We start from the raw sequence: 17,216 nt of genomic DNA, 5'->3' as shown, positions 1-17,216 counted from the left end.
TGATTTTACAAAGTAGTTAAACCAAGGGGGAGCACACATTTCAATATGCAATATATATCTCCGGAACTGCTTTTAACTCCCTTGCAGGTGTCCCTGAAGGAGGAACTCTGGCAGGACAAAACTTCTGCTCTGCTTTTTATGAATCATGATGTAACTTGATTACCTACCTAAACTGCTGATCAGCATTCCGAATTAATCCTATGAGATATGACTCCAATTTGCCATTTTTTAAGATCTAAACGTAAAAATGTACTTTTTGTTAGTGCTTTCTCTTACTTAGTTATCTGGTATTTAAAAGTGTATATTTTGTGCTATTGAAGCAAATAGATGAATACGTGTTTTGTGAACGATCATGCCTAGTCACCGGAGAGGACTCCTGTTGAAATAAATATAATAAATCACATACTTCTGCTTTGTTGCTTTTACTGCTGATTCCCTAGTTTATGCTGCTGTACTGGTGGTATGATCAAAGCTTTCAAAGTGTGTTTGTGCTTTCAATTTTGAAAGACACACAGAAGACTTGAGAAAATAAATAAATAAATAAAAAGTATAAAATAATTTGGCACTTAGCAGTAAGTAAATGTACATTTTCCTGTACTTAGGCAGCTGTGTAATTCCTGTGTCTCAAGCTGTCTGTCCCCTACTCCTTTCATATCCTTTCCCACACATAATAAAAGAAAACATCTAATTACGTGACACAGAGAGGAGGTTGTGGGACTACTTTGGTATTAATAAACCAAACAGAGTTATGGCAGAAGTCTGAACCAATGTCTGTGCTACCTGATTGTTAGCATGACCCTGCCATGGCCCACCATGTGCCCACCAGCATCATCTCAGCTAATGCTCTTGAAATACATAGGTGGTTTTGATATGTTTTGCATGAAAATTAATTCATGAAGTTACAGATTCTTCTACAAGTCAGTCCCTGACATGACAGATAAATCTTTCTTTGGTATGTAACCATCAGAATGACCCTGGCAGTAGCCTTAAATCTGCACTTAACACTGCACTTGAGAATATGGTATTCAGATGAGAAGCAACTATCCTGGCAAAAGGACAGTTTTGTCAACATCTGCCTGTTCATTGCTCCTTATACACATTTGGTCATGGGCAAAACTCTGTTTAGATTAGAATATATAAAAATATGCCCACCCTAACAAAAGGTAAATTCTTTTCTATTTATTTTCCTAAAGAGAAGCTCTGTTCTGTAGTGTAAAAGGTTTTTTTCACTGAACATTGAAATCTACTGCTGATAAAATATAGTAATATTATGCAAGCATGTCCTTCTGTACTTCACAAGCATATGCAGTAGGGTGCATATATGATGTATATGGTAAAATATAACTAAATTTCTCCTTACATATTTCCACAAAAATTTTCTTTGATTATTATCCCCAATAGTAGCAAGTTCTCCATGATTGTTTCTGCAGAATGTTCTGGCTTTTTCCATAGAGCTACTTTCTGTGCTGAAGAAATACTGTTTGACTCCTTTTATAATCCATCCATCCTCTGTGACTTCATACACTGCAACACAGAAGAGGAGTCTCTGTATTCTGCACAGTCCTTACAAAAGTTGCTGTTGTTAGCACCCTTTGGACGCAAGGAAATAAAACAGAAGCTTACTGGCAGAAGGGCCCACAGGTTCTGGCTTTAAGGGTGTCCCTGTAATGAAATGGGAAAGAAATGACGATGTAAAATGTTTCCCAAATGTTGATCCGGTGTTAAGTGTTCAATTAGTGGAAATGATCTCAATGACATTCAAATTTCTATCAATACAGAATATATTTATTCAGTAACTTTGGTTCAAAGTAAGAAGGAATGTTTAGGATGTATTACAGCCCTACGTCTCTGTCTTGGTAGAATTTTGGTAAGTGCCTTTTGAACGTTGACTAAACTTTCTTGTTTCTGAAATAAAACAAGTAAAAATACTTTACTTCAGTGTTGGTGTACTCTGCACAACAATAAAAGATTCTGTATAGATGCTGTCAAATTTGAGCAAGAAAATCAAACACTAAACAAATTTATCCTTCAAAATGGTTTTGTTTTGTTAGTTTGTTTTTGTTTTTGTTTTTGTTTTACTATTCATAAGTTGGTGAAACATTTTTTTCAGTGACATTACTTTGTGGAGAATCACATTTGACTGAAAACCCACGAACCATTGAGAAATTATTTAAATGGAAAAATCAAATATAACATTGAATGGGACACTGGAGCAATGTATCTAAACATGCAAGGCCAGGAGTTACACAAATGTAAAACAAATATCATCTTTGTAATTTTTTTTTTCCACAGAAGTTCATCATAGTTTTTGTGTTGCTCTATCTGTAATTGTTTTAAATGAAGTGTGTGACATATATGCTTGGGTAAAAAACATCATGTCACCTTATAAAAATATTCTTTTGCTGGTTGGTTAAAAGATTTAAATGATAATAACTACATAAAATCTGCAAGTACAAGGAAATTCTCTCCAAGTAAAAGAGCCAAGAAAAATACAGTTTAATGCTAAAACAAAATTGATAGTTATCAGTTGAAGCATTGCATTCTGAAAAATATTGATATATTTTGGTCTATTTTTCCTTATGTAAAATTTCTGTGAAAACAATCGAATTTTCTACAAGCATGCAACTTGCAAAATTTCCTATTTTGATACAGCATGATGCAACTTAAATTCTTTTTCTAAGGTGAACTTAGAGTAAAAAATAGGAGTTGGACTCGATGATCCTTGTGGGTCCCTTCCAACTCAGGATATTCTATGGTTCTGTGAAATAGCCTACCTTTCTTTATTTCACAAATCCAGTCATGACTGTATTCACAGTGCATGTTAATCCATAACCTGAAAGACTCTTCATGGATTACTCCACAATGTTCAAATCCAGTTTTGTAAAAAGAAAGTTTTTCTGTATAATTCACCTACAATAGAAACACAGCTTTGATTTTTATTCTTATCTTACAGGTAAAAGAGCTGAACTCTGGAAGGAAAAAGAGGTAGCACCAATGTTTCAAACCACTCCTTACTTTCCTCATGTGACTTCACATGAGTTCATGTGGGCTATTAAATCAATATAACATTTTGTAAGAAAAAAAGTGTCTCATCTTACACAGCATTTAATAGACTCCAGCAGTCACATGAAACCTCTTTGCTGTGGTGTGGAATTGAATGAGATTATAAATCAAACACAGGGGAAAGGAACATGGCAATATATCACCACAGACAAATAAAACCATTCTCATATATTTGTCACCTAGAAAATTGTCTCTGTAACTAGTGCTCCATGTTAACACTGTTTTGATGGTTTTACCTCAGTGTTTATTGGTCTTTTTCTTTTCCAAACCGGTATGAAGAGTAATGACTGTGAGTTACCCAATGGTAAGGCAGCCATTTCTGGGAATTCTTATACAGCCTTCATCTGTGCCAGTAATGTAAACAACTCCAACAGTGAAAAAGCCAGAAGAGAAACTGGAAAGTCTGATCACTCACCGGGGATCTGTCACTCCAGGAGTACCCTCCATCAGGATCCAAATGATGTAAACCTATCCAGAAAGGCTGAGATGATGGAGATTTTTTTCTAGAGTGTGAAAAAATATATTATGGAAGAAAAGGACACATTAGCTGTGTTAAGTTTTGCAAGTTGCATGGGACAATAACTCACACTTACTGAAGGTTTTGGGAAGTAGTCAAAACTTTGAAACCAAGAGTATAAATGTATGTAGTAGCCACAAGTATTGGCTGATAAGAACTCGGTCTGTAATGGTGAGGTAGGATAAGTGCTTCTGAGGATTTTAAGACTAAACTGTTGAATTACTAAAAGGAAATTATAGTTGAAATTTTAAAAAGAAAAAAAATGCTGTTGGTCAGCAAACTCTCATTAGCAAGTAAGTGCTTACCACTTAATATTTTCCACTTTGCAAATGGGTTTGTTGAATATACAGCATATTGATTTTATTCATTGATGCTGCAATTATTGTGTTCTTTGAAGAATGAAATGTTTCGGTTTACTTGAAGTGACAATTTATTTTCAAAATGGTTCCATGAATAAACTTACAAATGAGTCTGAAGGAGAAACTTTCAACTGATTTGTTTTTTTATTTTATTTTTTTTCTGTTGGTTTTGTTGGTTTTGTTTGTTGTTTCTTTTTTTAATTTTAATAGTTTATGGATTTTGATGAATTTTAGGAACTCCAAAGATGTCTTTGGAAATGGTACCTATACAATTTTTTTTCTCAGCTCTTTTTCTTATGGCTATGACTATAAACAGATATAGATTTTCATCTAATTATCTCATGAGCAACTCAAGAATATATTTAATTCTGTACAATATATTGTTACACCAAAATATCAATTATTAGATATTTATTTTACTCACATTATTAAGTTTTCTATCACTCTTTGCTCTTCTTCACTATTAATGGCAGCCAAGTCTCCTCCTATTTCTCTGCAAAAATCTCGGGCTTCAAACCATGTTTTCTTTTGGTTGTTTTCTCTAACAAAAAGCTGTAGATAAATTTTGTTTAGATAAACATTATGTTTACAGTGTGTTAAAAATAAATCTGCTGACTGCCATGTATGACAAAAGTAGGGAAAACATTCAATTAAAAAGATCATATATAACATTAGTCAAACAATATGCTACTTGGATAACCCTACTGATGCAGTGATACGGTGATCATTGCAGTGATTTCCATGAGTAGTCTGTGTAAAAGCTTACTACATTTGTACAATAATGTGCCATTCTCTGAAGTTCAGACTTTCTATGAATTTGGAACTCTTCTATCTCATGAGCAGGATTATTGGAAAAAGTAGTACTTACTCTGAAGCACGAATTAGTGCTATTGCTTGTATCCCAACCCAAGGGACATTTGGAATAAGAAACTCTTTCAGGAGCAAGAGGAAGAGCCATTTTTTCAGCTAGTTTTTTGCAGATAAATTTTGCCTTTATTTCACAGTTCTGAACATCCCACAGTCCAGCTGCATTTCCAGTCCTTAGGGCAACACAACCTGCTTCATTCCCTTTGTGAGATATGAAAGAAAATTAAAATGTGTTTTAAAGTGCTTCCCCTGCCATTTTTACAGCTCATGCAATTCATCTACAAAAATCTTTGAAATATTATATGTAGTGTCTGCTTTTTAAAGAAGAAACCAGCAAGCAGAGTCCTTCACCATCTTCACTGCCCCTTGAAAAGCTTTGTAGCCCAAGTGCATGAACACTCGCTTGTCTAGCTTTTTCCTATGCCACTCACTGCAAGGATTTGGCAGCCTGTTCCACCAAGGAGCACGCGTCCTTCTGAAATGCTATCTCCATGACCTGATGAGTTTCATTCTCTGCTCTCAGAATCAGTGGAACAATAGTCTGTGATTCTCCACAAAGCAACTGTGGAGCTGCTATTAGTGTATTACTTTCAATCTTAATATCTAAGATCACTGCATACACCTCAGTGTTAAACTCCTAGCCTAACCAAACTGCTAGATTCCCTACCTCTGTATTCCCCAAATGTGCACATACAGAGAACTCATCCCACTTCCACTTGGGTGGAAGTTTTGGAGTGGAGAAAAGAGCAGGTAGACCTGAGAGAGTTAGCAGGTGTCCAAGGCTGCCACATCAACAGGGGAACACATATTAGCCATGTGTCAGGTATTATGAAAACAAGGAGAGCTTTTCAGGGGCCCAGCGGGCAGGGAATTAGTTGCAAGTGAGAAAGTCCTTACATTGCTGGGTTCAGAGCCAGAGAACAACAATCTGCCTGCCAGCATGTGGGGAGCAGGGGGACATCTGACTGCCAAGCCGTCCTGTCACATTCTTCATTTTCTCTATTAAAAATTGGTCCTTATAATGTAGATTAAATAAAGCTAATTGCAATGAAAAAGGAAAAAAAATGAAAAGGAAAGAGAGAGAGAGAGAGAGAGAGAAAGAGAGAGAGAGAGAGAGAGAAAGGGAAGGAAGGAAGGAAGGAAGGAAGGAAGGAAGGAAGGAAGGAAGGAAGGAAGGAAGGAAGGAAGGAAGGAAGGAAAGAAACCTATGCAACTAATCCTCTGGTGCTTAAAGTGCTTACTTAGAGGTGCTGGCAGGACACCTCCAAGCCCTGACTGCCTCCAGGTGCTGTCATAGCAGACTAAACTGATGTCACCAAGAAACAGCCCAGGAGAGTCCAGAAGCAAACCCAGAGCTGGAAATGACACTAGCTGAGACATATTTGTGATTATCCTACTGTAATTTATGACTCTTTATGTTGATTCAATTACTGAAATGTTTTCATTTGCTGCAGTAACTCAGACGGTTGTCTGGGATAACAGGAGGGAAGCCCTGAGATAGTCTCCTTTGACCAAAACTTTAAGGCATGACTACTGACTACTTGCAGTTGCAATTTCACCAACCTTGCAGGCTGACTTCAGGGATGGCTAAGTGCAGCATCACAGGAAAAGGATTGGTCTTTGGGGAACAGTTACTGGCAAGACCAGACAAAGATCTCAGTCCTCAGTGCCTACTCTGTCTTTGCTGCTATTGAGGAGTGAAAAGGCATGGGAAGGGCAAAGGTGTACACCTACTTTGTGTAAGTCTCTTTTCCTTTACATTTTTCACACTGTGAAATAAAGCAATGCCTGAAGAAGGCCGTTGTGATGACCATATGTCACCAAGGCTGGGTGCCAAGGGAAAGATTTACAGCTCGATGCTGTCACACAGGGCAGGGGAGCCAGCAAAACTGCAAGACTTCATGCCTTAATTTCCAAAAATATATATATGTGACACACCCCAGGCATGATATCTTGGGGACAGAGAGGAGCACTTGTGGACAGATCAATGAGGATGCAAAGGTACAAAGATCTGCCTAACCATTACACCATTTCCTACATGACATTTGAAAGCTTGTAACTGCTGTGTCCCTCTTCTCCAGCACAGGACTTTAAGATCCTGCTTTTAAACACAGACTACAAAGACTGCACGTGAAAAAGAGTACCAGGCATTGCTGAGTTCCAGTTTGTGTAGAAAACGCCTTCACCAGTCACCCATTTGAAGATCCCTTGCTCTTCTGTGTCTGTGAGACCAATCCAGAAGTACTTCTCAGAGCTCAGACCAACGAAGCTGGTCAGGTAGGCTTGCTCATATCTGAAATGAGATGAGAAGTTAGATGGGGATAAAACTTAGTTATCCTTTAGTTTGCCATTTCTCAGCATCCTAAACCACACAAGACTAGAATGAATGGAGTCCCCTTTAGGTTTCCTTTTTTGTGGAAATGCCTCACTTAAGTGGATACCAGAGAAACTAGCTTCAACAGTAGTCAAGGCTGTGATATACTGAAAAACTGCTCCATGCAGAGCAGAAGCAACTGTGATCTTTTCTTTGAGTACTGGAAAACATGAAGGAGTAATGAACATTTGGTTAGCAAAGATGTACTGTATTTATTTAATATTTTTCTCCAGAAAAAAAGGTCATTCTTCTTTTATGGTTCCACATTTTTTTTCCAAAACATTCTCAACTATTTTATAAAATGCCATAATTATTCCACCAGCAGTACAATGTTTAGATTCTTTTCATACCTGTCTGCTATACTTGTTAAATAACCACCACTCCTTTCACAGGTTTTCTTTGCTTCTGAAAATGTTAAAGGTGTATGTCCAACTAGATAGCAGTAAAAGGCATGCCTTTCCCAGCCCTGTCAAGAAGAACATGTGTAATACACTTGTAGATAAAGAGCATATGTTTTAGTACTTGAATTTCAATGTACACTCTTAAATCCACATATTTTTAATATAAGCTAGTGCGATAATATATTCATTTGAAATGCAATAGACATAATAATTAAGCTTTGTGAGCCTACGGAGAGAGATTTAATGCATATGATTCCCTCTCTTTCAACAACTAATAAATCATACATTTTAACTCAGAAAAGTCAGAGGCACGTAGAACAGGGAGCCTATTCAGATGTAGATGAATAAAACATTTCTTTGCTCAGAACCACAGAGAATAGTCTGTGTTATAGTGAGATACTGACTCAAATGTACTGACATTTCTAGGCTAAAAGAACTGTAACTAGGCTAATTAATTGATTTAACACATCAGTTCACTTAAAAAGTCTAACTGAAGATATAGCATAAAACTACCAATGATCAAAGGTCTGGAGCACCTCTCCTACGAACACAGGATGAAGGAATTGGGGTTGTTCAGCCTGGAGAAGAGAAGGCTCTGGGGAAACCTTATAGTGGCCTTCCAGTACCTAAAGGGGGCCTACAAGAAAGCTGGGGAGGAAATGTTTGTCAGGGAGTGTAGTGATAGGACAAAGGGGTAATGGCTTTAAACTAAAACAGGTGAGGTTTAGATTAGATAGAAGGAACAAATTCTTGACTATGAGGATGGTGAGGCACTGGCACAAGTTGTCCTGGACAACAGAAGCTGTGGATGTCCCATTCCTGGAGGTGTTCAAGGCCAGGCTGGGTGGGGCTTTGAGCAACCTGGTCTGGTGGGAGGTGTCCCTGCCCATGGTAGGGGGGTTGGAACTGAGTGATCTTTAAGGTCCCTTCCAATCTAAACCATTCTGTGATTCTATACTGAGACAGAAAATATTCAAAATTACAGCTGAATTCCAGTTTCTCCTTCTTTACCAGCTCAAGGTATGCTTGTTGCACCCAAGAAAGCCAAGAAAGGCTAATATATATATATATATATATATCTGTGCTCAATATTTGATATCTGCCTAGTTCCAGTTAGTGCAATGAGCCTCAGCTGTGTTCCCTGTATAGGGCTGTGAGAAATGTTACTAATTATTGAGCACTAGTAAACAGGAAAGTAAACGGAAGAAATAAAGAGAAGAATAAAAGCAGTAGGATACAATAACTTGTTCTGAAAATAAATTCATTTATAAAATCAAATTGATTGTTTTGATTTTACTTCATTAGCGATTAGATTTGTCATCATCTTACATCACGTCACTGTTCAAAAATGGTTCCCAGTTTCTACTACATCTTAGATAACCACAGATGGTTAGTAGAACAATATAACATATGCACAAAACCACAGTAATGGCTTTAGCCTTTTTCACAGACAGTTCTGAAAATAATGGGGATGACTCATATTAGCAACAACAAAATTAAAAATAACTTTACTGTAAGTAAAGGAATATATTGAAAATTATCACTCTTGATTTACAAACACACTTACTAGAGGAAAAAGATAATCTCAATGTCAAGTGGACCTTGTGAAGACAGTGGGTTTCTGTTAACCAGATTATTGATATTTTATTGTTACCTTAAGACAGGCAGGATCAGCCTTTAGGGTCCCAGAAACTCCCTGTAGTGGCTTTCTTTTGCAGATATAACGTAAATTCCTATCACAAGGACTGTCTGCCCAGTATCCATCCTAGGTGCAATTTGGGAAGAGATGAAAATTAGCCAGGCAGGATCTGTTTCCTTTAGAAATTTTCTTGGTTATTTTTTTACAATATTTCTTCAGTGAGAAAATAAAGTTCTGTGTTCTTTGAATGAATTCCAAGTATTCGTGCTTAAATGTGAGGTTATGTTAAATGTCATAGGCAATCTGTTAAGGTTTGCTTGGCATATAATGTACACCCACGGTCAGATATGAGCATTTATCTAGTTATCTCTAATTTAATTTTAAATTTAATTTAGAACAACCATCCTTTGAGTGAATAAAGACATCATTCTCTAGTTCCTTGCATTCATACTAGAAACAAAAATCAAACAGTATAGCGCTGCAGAAAGGTGGGATCATTTTACCTCTCCTGCCATAACAACGCAATCTTCTTGTCCATTGATTGCATGGGTTGGTTCTCCAGGCAACCATTTGGTGTATGTTACAGGAGTCCCATCACTCCACTCAAAATACATGTGCATGCTGAGGTCATTCAGGCCAATCCACAGCTCATCCGTAGCTTCTAAAAACAAATCCACCTGTATGAGACACCTGTTGTGACAGTCTATAGGAGCAAGATTTCTAGGAGATGAGCTGAAATTGTCATGTTTCAATACAAATTCATCTGGATTAAATGACAAGGAAGTTTATTTCAAGATCTCATTCACATTTTTCTTTCAAGAAGCTAAAAAGTGAGATACCAGCAGGAAATGAGATTCCTTAGCTTTATCGGTAAAAGCTGCTCCCTGTATCTGTAGCTACAAGGTGTCTGAGGCAGATAATCAGCCCAAACTGTAGCCCAGATAGAGCTGTTTTTTCCTTAAAGTGATTTTATGCAGTCAAAAACAAAAGAAAATTGAACTGAAAACAATGAAAAATAAAACAGAGAGTGCTAAAGATTCCTCTCGTGTTTGTGGGGATTTTTGTGATTTTATTTATTTTTTTCTTTTTGTTTATTTTTATCTATATATCTGTATGTTTCCCTATAAATATTCATATAAAACAAATAAGAAACTTTTTTAAAATGCTGTAAAATTTAAAATAATATAATTTCCCATTTGTTGTGAACATCACCCTACAGAAACACTCACCGTAACCAAGCTGAGATAGTATGAAGCCATGCTCTTCAGGATTGTGAATACTGACCAGGTTGCCATTGCTGTCATTGCAGGAAGTTAAGGCTTCTTTCCATACCCTGGGCTCTCTATGAACCACATAACAATGACCTGCATAGGGCAACCATCCTTCTGGGCATTTAACTGGCGGTGCATCCCCTCAAAATAAATACATATTTCAAGTTTTTAAATGATGCAAACACTACAATGACATTTGAAATCAAATAATAAGCTAATTAGAGTGAAAACTGAGTGATTATAAATAAGCAGTACTTCTATTCATTCCTCAGATGTGTAAAACATTTTAGTCTGTTTGCTGTTGCACATTGTACTTTTACAGAAAACATGCTGTATTTAAACAAAAGCAGAAAATAATGGAGCCCATGGTAACTGGACTTCACTTGTGTGAAATGTTCACTTTTGGATGGGGAAATATTTTGAAATTGCACGTGATGTTTTCACACAACATATCCCATCCAATTTTATTTTGCAAGTTTCATACAGGCATTATTACTGCAGCACAAGTAATTCCATGGCTTTCCCTGATAGTTGTCATTAAGTTAATCACCAAAGAAGAAAAAAATAAAACAGTGCAGTGGAAAAGTGGTCTGAAGGAAGTCGATCTATTTTGCCATCTTTGCAGGTCACATACAATCCCACAGAGAAGGGCTTGAGCCTATTGGTGCTGTCTCCCAGATTTCAGTGAGAAGCCTAGATCTTTTCATTAGAACACACCTCAGGGATGGTGAAGCATACCTAACTTTATTTTCTTTCACACTAGGATGTGCAGTCCATGGTACTTTTGTGATAGCGCATGGGTTAGATCATTGCCTCTGAAATCATGAATACTAGTATGAGTTAAAAATTGCTTATGTGGTTGCTAAGTTTCAGGAATATTTCCAATATTTAAATGTATTTGGTTTAAGAAATAAAACATGCTTTGTTCTGTTGTACTCATCAAAGCTGAACAAGTGAAAATGACCTTTTTTTCCTTTTTTTTTTTTTGAAGTAGCTGTGGAATTTCATCTGAGTGACACAAATTTTACTTTTATCAAAGGTTTTCTATTCGCTTGACATACCTGATGGAAGACTGAAAGGATCCAGTGTCAAGTTTTCCTTTTTACAGATATAGCCAACTTTCTTCTCACATGGCTGGTTTTCCCATTTAGCATCTCTTCTGGGATTTAGTACTGCACAGAGTTTCTCAGGCTCAGGAGAAGGACTTCCTTCATAAAATGAAAAACAAATTATTTTTATGTAGCACAGGTTTTATGTCAGCAGCTGAAAGAACTATTTACTTCCAGCCTTTTCATGTGTCAATTATAGACTCATGACTTCATTGCTACAGTTATTTTTCTACTGCAGATGAGGAAATGTAATTTGAAAGCACCCATCAAAACATTTTTTTCAATGCTTTTTGCATAATTCACATTTTCTGCCATATTTGATTGCAGAATTACAGTCTCAAAAATTAGATGGTCCTGTAAGTTTTGTGAAAGTTGTCAGTTTGCACAAAAGAGAGACTAAACTTAGAGCCCACACTGATGGAAAAGGTGCAGCAAGTCCTCTCCTTGTCCCACTGACCATTTAATCAGCCTGTACATAGCTGTCAGCCATAGATCCATTAAAAGCCATTAAAAGTATAGCTCACAACCAGCTGCAGCACACCTAATGTTCTTGCCCAGTCAGTAGATGCTGGACAGAAGACCCCTTCCAGACACTGAAGGGGTACCTGATACTGCCATGGTAGTGATGCTGCACTGAGACTGGAGGAAATCAGAGCTCACAGTTTCATAATTCATGAAACATCTTGTTTTGTGTACATTTTGCAGTCAGGACCCTGTTATACTAATAGAACTAATTAGTAATGAGCTTAAAGACCTCAGTTACATTCATGGAATTAAAGGACACAGTTTGAGCTAATATTCTGGGGCAGGAAGACAGTAAGGCAGCATCTTAATTTATATTCAGGCAAGGAATTTTTCAGATGATAAGAGAGAAAAACGTTCTTCAGAGTAAGAGCCATCAGCTGCTAGTGATAAAAAGAAGTTTCAAAAAATGAAAATTAGAATTCTAGGTCTGTATTATAGAACTAAACCAAGTTCATTGAGTGAATATTATTTTTTTAAAATATGAGAGAAAAAAAAAAAAGGAAAATTTAACTGATCTGTGGGATCTGTTGTCTAGCAGTTGAACAGAGAGTGATGGGAATTGATCAAAGTCCAGCAGGGAGTGATTCCTCCTTGAGGGAGCATGTTAAATGGCTTCAAGTTCCTACAACTGTGTTTAGTGGAGCACAAAAATAATAATATGGAATTCCTAAAATATAATATAAGGTAAATCAGTTGGGTGAGACATGCCAAATCACAAAATGGGAAAGCAAATCTCCCTGTTTCCACATTGCCCTTACAAGGTAGTCTTTCCTTTCTATATTAGCTTCCAGTCCAGCAGCTTTCAGCATTGTGCTGGAATGAAAAAGGTCCACTCAGGCCCTTCGGAAAGGTCCTTTCTGCATGCCCTCTCAGTGAGAGCTGCAGATTTTTTCCTTGCTGCAAGCAAGGCCTTCTCACGTGCCCTGCTGCTGGGTGCATGTCTCTGCCCTGCCTGCCTCTGCATCCTGCCCTCCAGGAGGTTCTCTAGGACCACCGTGTTAGGGGAATGAGCATTGTTTTCCTCTTCTCACGGAGGTTCATAGTTCAATGAGTCACAATCTCTCCCCTCACAAAAGATACGATTTACAATAGTTATGCATTAAACTGGAACTTTATAGATTAACTCGTCACAGTAGTCGTCGTGTCTGGATACAGGAACTCCAAGGTGTGGGCTGCTTGACCTGAGGACCAGCTGCTCCTCTTCTCTGCAAGCCTGAAGGGATTTGACTAGTGGTACAGAACGTAGAAAACCCTCTGTCAGGCTCAATGGCACTGGGCTTTCCCCCCATTCTTTGTGCCAGACAAAAACAGGTGGTGCAGGGGGCCTTTGAGACATCAGGAGGGCCAAAAGATGGACTCAGTAAGCGAACATTCGGCATTTGCTGCACACTGCTACCATGACAACCATCAGGAGATCTTCAAAGACAAACTGCCAGTGCTGTGAACTCCATTTACAGGCTTTCTCAAATTTTAAAGAGGAGACTAGAAAGGTGTAGAAAAGTGTAGGAGGCGAAGGGGAAGGCTAATGTTCAGAGAGCTGAGTCCTTGCAAGCAGCAAGGTCTGATAACCCTTATGGGAGCTGGAGACACAGGTTTTAGCTTACTTGAAGGTAAGTATGGTATGCTACAGCTCAGCGCTCTTCACTTTAGCTACATCCGGTAGAGCATGAGTTTACTTAACCCTTCTGTTTGAAACTCCTTTTGATACACGGTGAAAAAAAATAAAAATCTTCATTCTCAGTTTTTTAATCTCATGTCTTATAAACCTTTCAACCTTATTTCCTTGTATTCATGGGGAATACTACAGTTCTGTAGTTAATATGCATTCAACATTCTGTCAGGAAGGATTCATTCAAAAAACTGTTAACAAAATAAGATTACAACCTGTTGCCCAGTTTAAGTATCTGAAAGGAAAGCCACCGCTCCACTGCCAGCCGCTGTTGAGATTCAGACTGTTAAGCCCAATCCAGAGGGGGGATCTCTTGCTGTCAATCAGATCTAGGTAACCAAAAGAGTGGGAATTCTCATCACATTTGTTATGAAATGCTCTGCAATCTCAAGTTTCAGAGGAGGATAATAAATGTCTGCTAGTGATTTCCAAGTTCAGCACAGAATCTGTGTTTACTAGTAATAAATTCAGAGACTTTATTCTGCAGCTGAAAGGTAGAGAATGGCAAAAGACTAGTTTGCATATTACTTTATCTGGATTTAATTTTATTCTATGGTTGTATGTAAGCAATAAGGCCTAAAAAAGTGAAACACTGAATTGCAATTGTTAATATTTACAAGTTTAGTAAAGTTTGGTGAAATTAATTCAGGGCCTTCATTCTACAGAGTCCATGCATAAAGCCACAAAGTCTTTATGCAGATTTTCACTGGCGTTTTATACAAAATTTTTATGTTATTTTAAAAAATCTATTTTATTAAGTCTACAAAAAGAATACTGATTTCTTAATACGAAAGTCATATATTGACTATCTACTATAATGATTTTCTTATAAGGTCCTTTTCTTGGACTGGTATGTTCATATTTTCTGAATATGATCCAAATCTTGCTTAATTAACTGGAAATTCTTAACTTATTTGCAAAGAAGAATAATAATAAAAATAATCTCAAATGACAACTCAACAGCTTTTATAAGTTCCACTTTTAAAAAGTGTAATTTACAGTAATGTCAATACTTTCCTAGCAGTGGAAATGCTAATAATAATTTAATTATTCATTTTAATGTGATTAAAGCACCAAAAGATTTTTATCAGACAAAAACTCTTTGACACTCTTTTTATTGCTTGTTTGCTCACCTCTTAGATACATTTGCTCGTGTATCTCTGTGACACTCAGCATCTCTGCATTCTGTTGTTGGCAGCTCTGCCTTGCTTGGTGCCATGTGAGAGCTGACTGGAAGTTTATCTGGTAGTAGGTTCCTGTCAAAGGATCTATGCTCCAAAATTTGTCATTGTCACTGCCTGTGTGAGAGAAAAGAGATTTAATATTGCAATTTGTTAGAAATATCTTATAAAAAAATGTTATGAGAAAATTTAACTACAAGCTTACTTGTGAAATTAGATCATTCTTGGGTAAATAAGCTTAAACCCCTAAAACCCATACTTTTCCATTAGTGTGCTCTTTATTAAGTAAAAGAGGGTTTGCTATTGACATTAACAGAGATGATCTTTCATCCTTCATTTACAATTTTTCTGCCAAATCTGATACTCTTCAGATTAAAAAAAAAAATCAATAAAGCAAAACTGCACCTTAGCCATTATCTAGTCTGAAAATCTTTTCAGATTTTCAGAAGCTCATAAGCTATATCTGAATTAATTCTTGGCTGAAATACAACTGAAATGCAAAGATTTTCAATGATGGAAACTTTACTCCTTAAGGTATGTCATCATTAATTTAATTTTATTTTTTTTAACATCCTATTTCTAGTCTTCATGGGTCACTAGAACTTAGAAATTGTCTTCTGGGAGCTTTTTGTTAGCAAAACTGTTCTCTGGGTATGTGCTAATACACTGTGATTAAAACTTCCCTTAGCTTTTTCTTTTGTTAAGTAAAATAAGTTGGATTTCTTGAACCATTCTTCAGAAGAAAAAATGTTTCCTATTTTTCTATTGTGTTTCTTTCTTGCTAATCCATTTCAATATCTAACATTCATTTTAAATTGTAGATCCAGGTATTGATGACAATGTCCAACAATTCTATAATGCCAAATACTTCTTGTTTCCCTGTTTATACAGGAAGGGTGTTTTACCTCTTTTAAGCTCCTGTGTGTAATATTGCACCAGGTAGTCATTTTCAGTAATGTCAGTGAAAAAGTTGTTGGTGGTTGTTGGCTGATTACGAGCTGAATCTTGCTTCTCCTATCTATCAAAATGACAAATTTGAGTCTGTGATATAGCACTGAAAAATTAGGTCTGAGGCAGTATTTTCATTATTTTCAGTAACACTATATTTTGCTGTCCTTCAGAGTCTGCTCTCAGATGCACATACATTTATCTGTTGGCTTTCAGTGCAGCATGAAGCAAAGCAAGGGAGAAGTCATCATGTGGGAAACATCACAGGGGAAAGGCTGATGATGCAGCTCTTCCACTAAGACTTGTGAACCAATCTTCTTCCTTTTTGTTTTCAGAAAACAAACTACCTTCCCATGGACTGTAGACCAAAATTTTCATGCAGAACAGAGATTTGCATGGATAGAGATAGTTGTACTACTGTTGCCACAAATAGCAATAAGGTAGGGAAAATTATAGACTGTGAGTAGCATCTCGATTTTGAGATTTGGCTAAAAGTGGTCATATTTAAAACATATTGGTCTTTTCTCAGGTATTAACTACTGATGGACATACCCAGACAACTTCAGTTTGACTGTAGACTCACAGGAAATTTGTTTTGTTTCTTCTGTAAGGAAGACTGTCATGGCAATACATCTTTTAGTAAAATAAAGCCACCACAAGAGTTTTCCTTTCCATGTTTGTAACAGCATTTCAGTATTGATGTATTTACCTAACAGAGCTGTGTGATAGCACCTATTTCAGCATTCGAGACTTACTGACAGTTGGACAGAATCCGTACAAGTGGTCCACATCGAAGTCAGGTGTTGTTGCACACCAGAGCAAGCCATCTGACCGGCCAGCAGCCGTGCACCCGGTGTACCATTTACCATGGAGCTTGAAAGGGAAGGCACACGGAGCTCCATTGGCATTTCCTAGCAGTGTAAACAGATCTGAGGGGACAAAAGAGAAATGATAATAGAGGTATAGGAATCTCTACATGTCTGTACTCTCCAAAAATAATGTGGAAAAAGTGTCCCACATGTTACAGCACTGTAACAGGAGACCTACTGTCATCAGAAGGTTCTTCCTCAAAAGTTCTAGGTAGATCTTGCAATTTACCGTTCACTGATGATATCCTCAGCTGTAACTGCTGGAAATAGAGCAGCTACTACAGGGAGGAACCATTTTTGTCATATATTTAAAAGTGGTTTTCTAAAAATATCTTGTGTAACAGAATGGTAGCATGTATAGAATTATTTCTTTACATTTACTATTGGCAAAAACCTTAAAGATTTTTGTCTTTCATCCAAGAAT

The 17,216-nt window shown here is 37.0% G+C and overlaps 1 protein-coding gene across 6 annotated transcripts in view; it reads right to left on the bottom strand.

Moving 5' to 3' along the window:
- LOC310893462 (macrophage mannose receptor 1-like) overlaps positions 1-17,216 on the bottom strand; it is a 41,375-nt gene that overhangs the window by 21,103 nt on the left and 3,056 nt on the right. For all 6 annotated transcript variants that reach the window (XM_083822499.1, XM_083822496.1, XM_083822497.1 and 3 more), the window contains 16 exons: positions 16,679-16,852; positions 14,928-15,092; positions 14,010-14,123; positions 11,553-11,699; positions 10,450-10,632; positions 9,724-9,881; positions 9,236-9,346; positions 7,531-7,646; positions 6,951-7,099; positions 4,808-5,007; positions 4,364-4,491; positions 3,479-3,566; positions 2,775-2,910; positions 1,624-1,662; positions 1,361-1,524; positions 168-235 (listed from right to left, as the gene is read on the bottom strand). In XM_083822499.1, coding sequence (XP_083678625.1) covers positions 168-235; positions 1,361-1,524; positions 1,624-1,662; positions 2,775-2,910; positions 3,479-3,566; positions 4,364-4,491; positions 4,808-5,007; positions 6,951-7,099; positions 7,531-7,646; positions 9,236-9,346; positions 9,724-9,881; positions 10,450-10,632; positions 11,553-11,699; positions 14,010-14,123; positions 14,928-15,092; positions 16,679-16,852 — 2,140 coding nt within the window. The remainder of the gene's footprint in view (positions 1-167; positions 236-1,360; positions 1,525-1,623; positions 1,663-2,774; positions 2,911-3,478; positions 3,567-4,363; positions 4,492-4,807; positions 5,008-6,950; positions 7,100-7,530; positions 7,647-9,235; positions 9,347-9,723; positions 9,882-10,449; positions 10,633-11,552; positions 11,700-14,009; positions 14,124-14,927; positions 15,093-16,678; positions 16,853-17,216) is intronic.

The sequence above is a fragment of the Anser anser genome, assembly GCF_964211835.1.
Source record: "Anser anser genome assembly, chromosome: 2".
In the NCBI taxonomy this organism is placed as follows: Eukaryota; Metazoa; Chordata; class Aves; order Anseriformes; family Anatidae; genus Anser; species Anser anser.
Note: the sequence above shows the minus strand (reverse complement) of the source record. Positions and strands in the feature narration are given on the sequence as shown.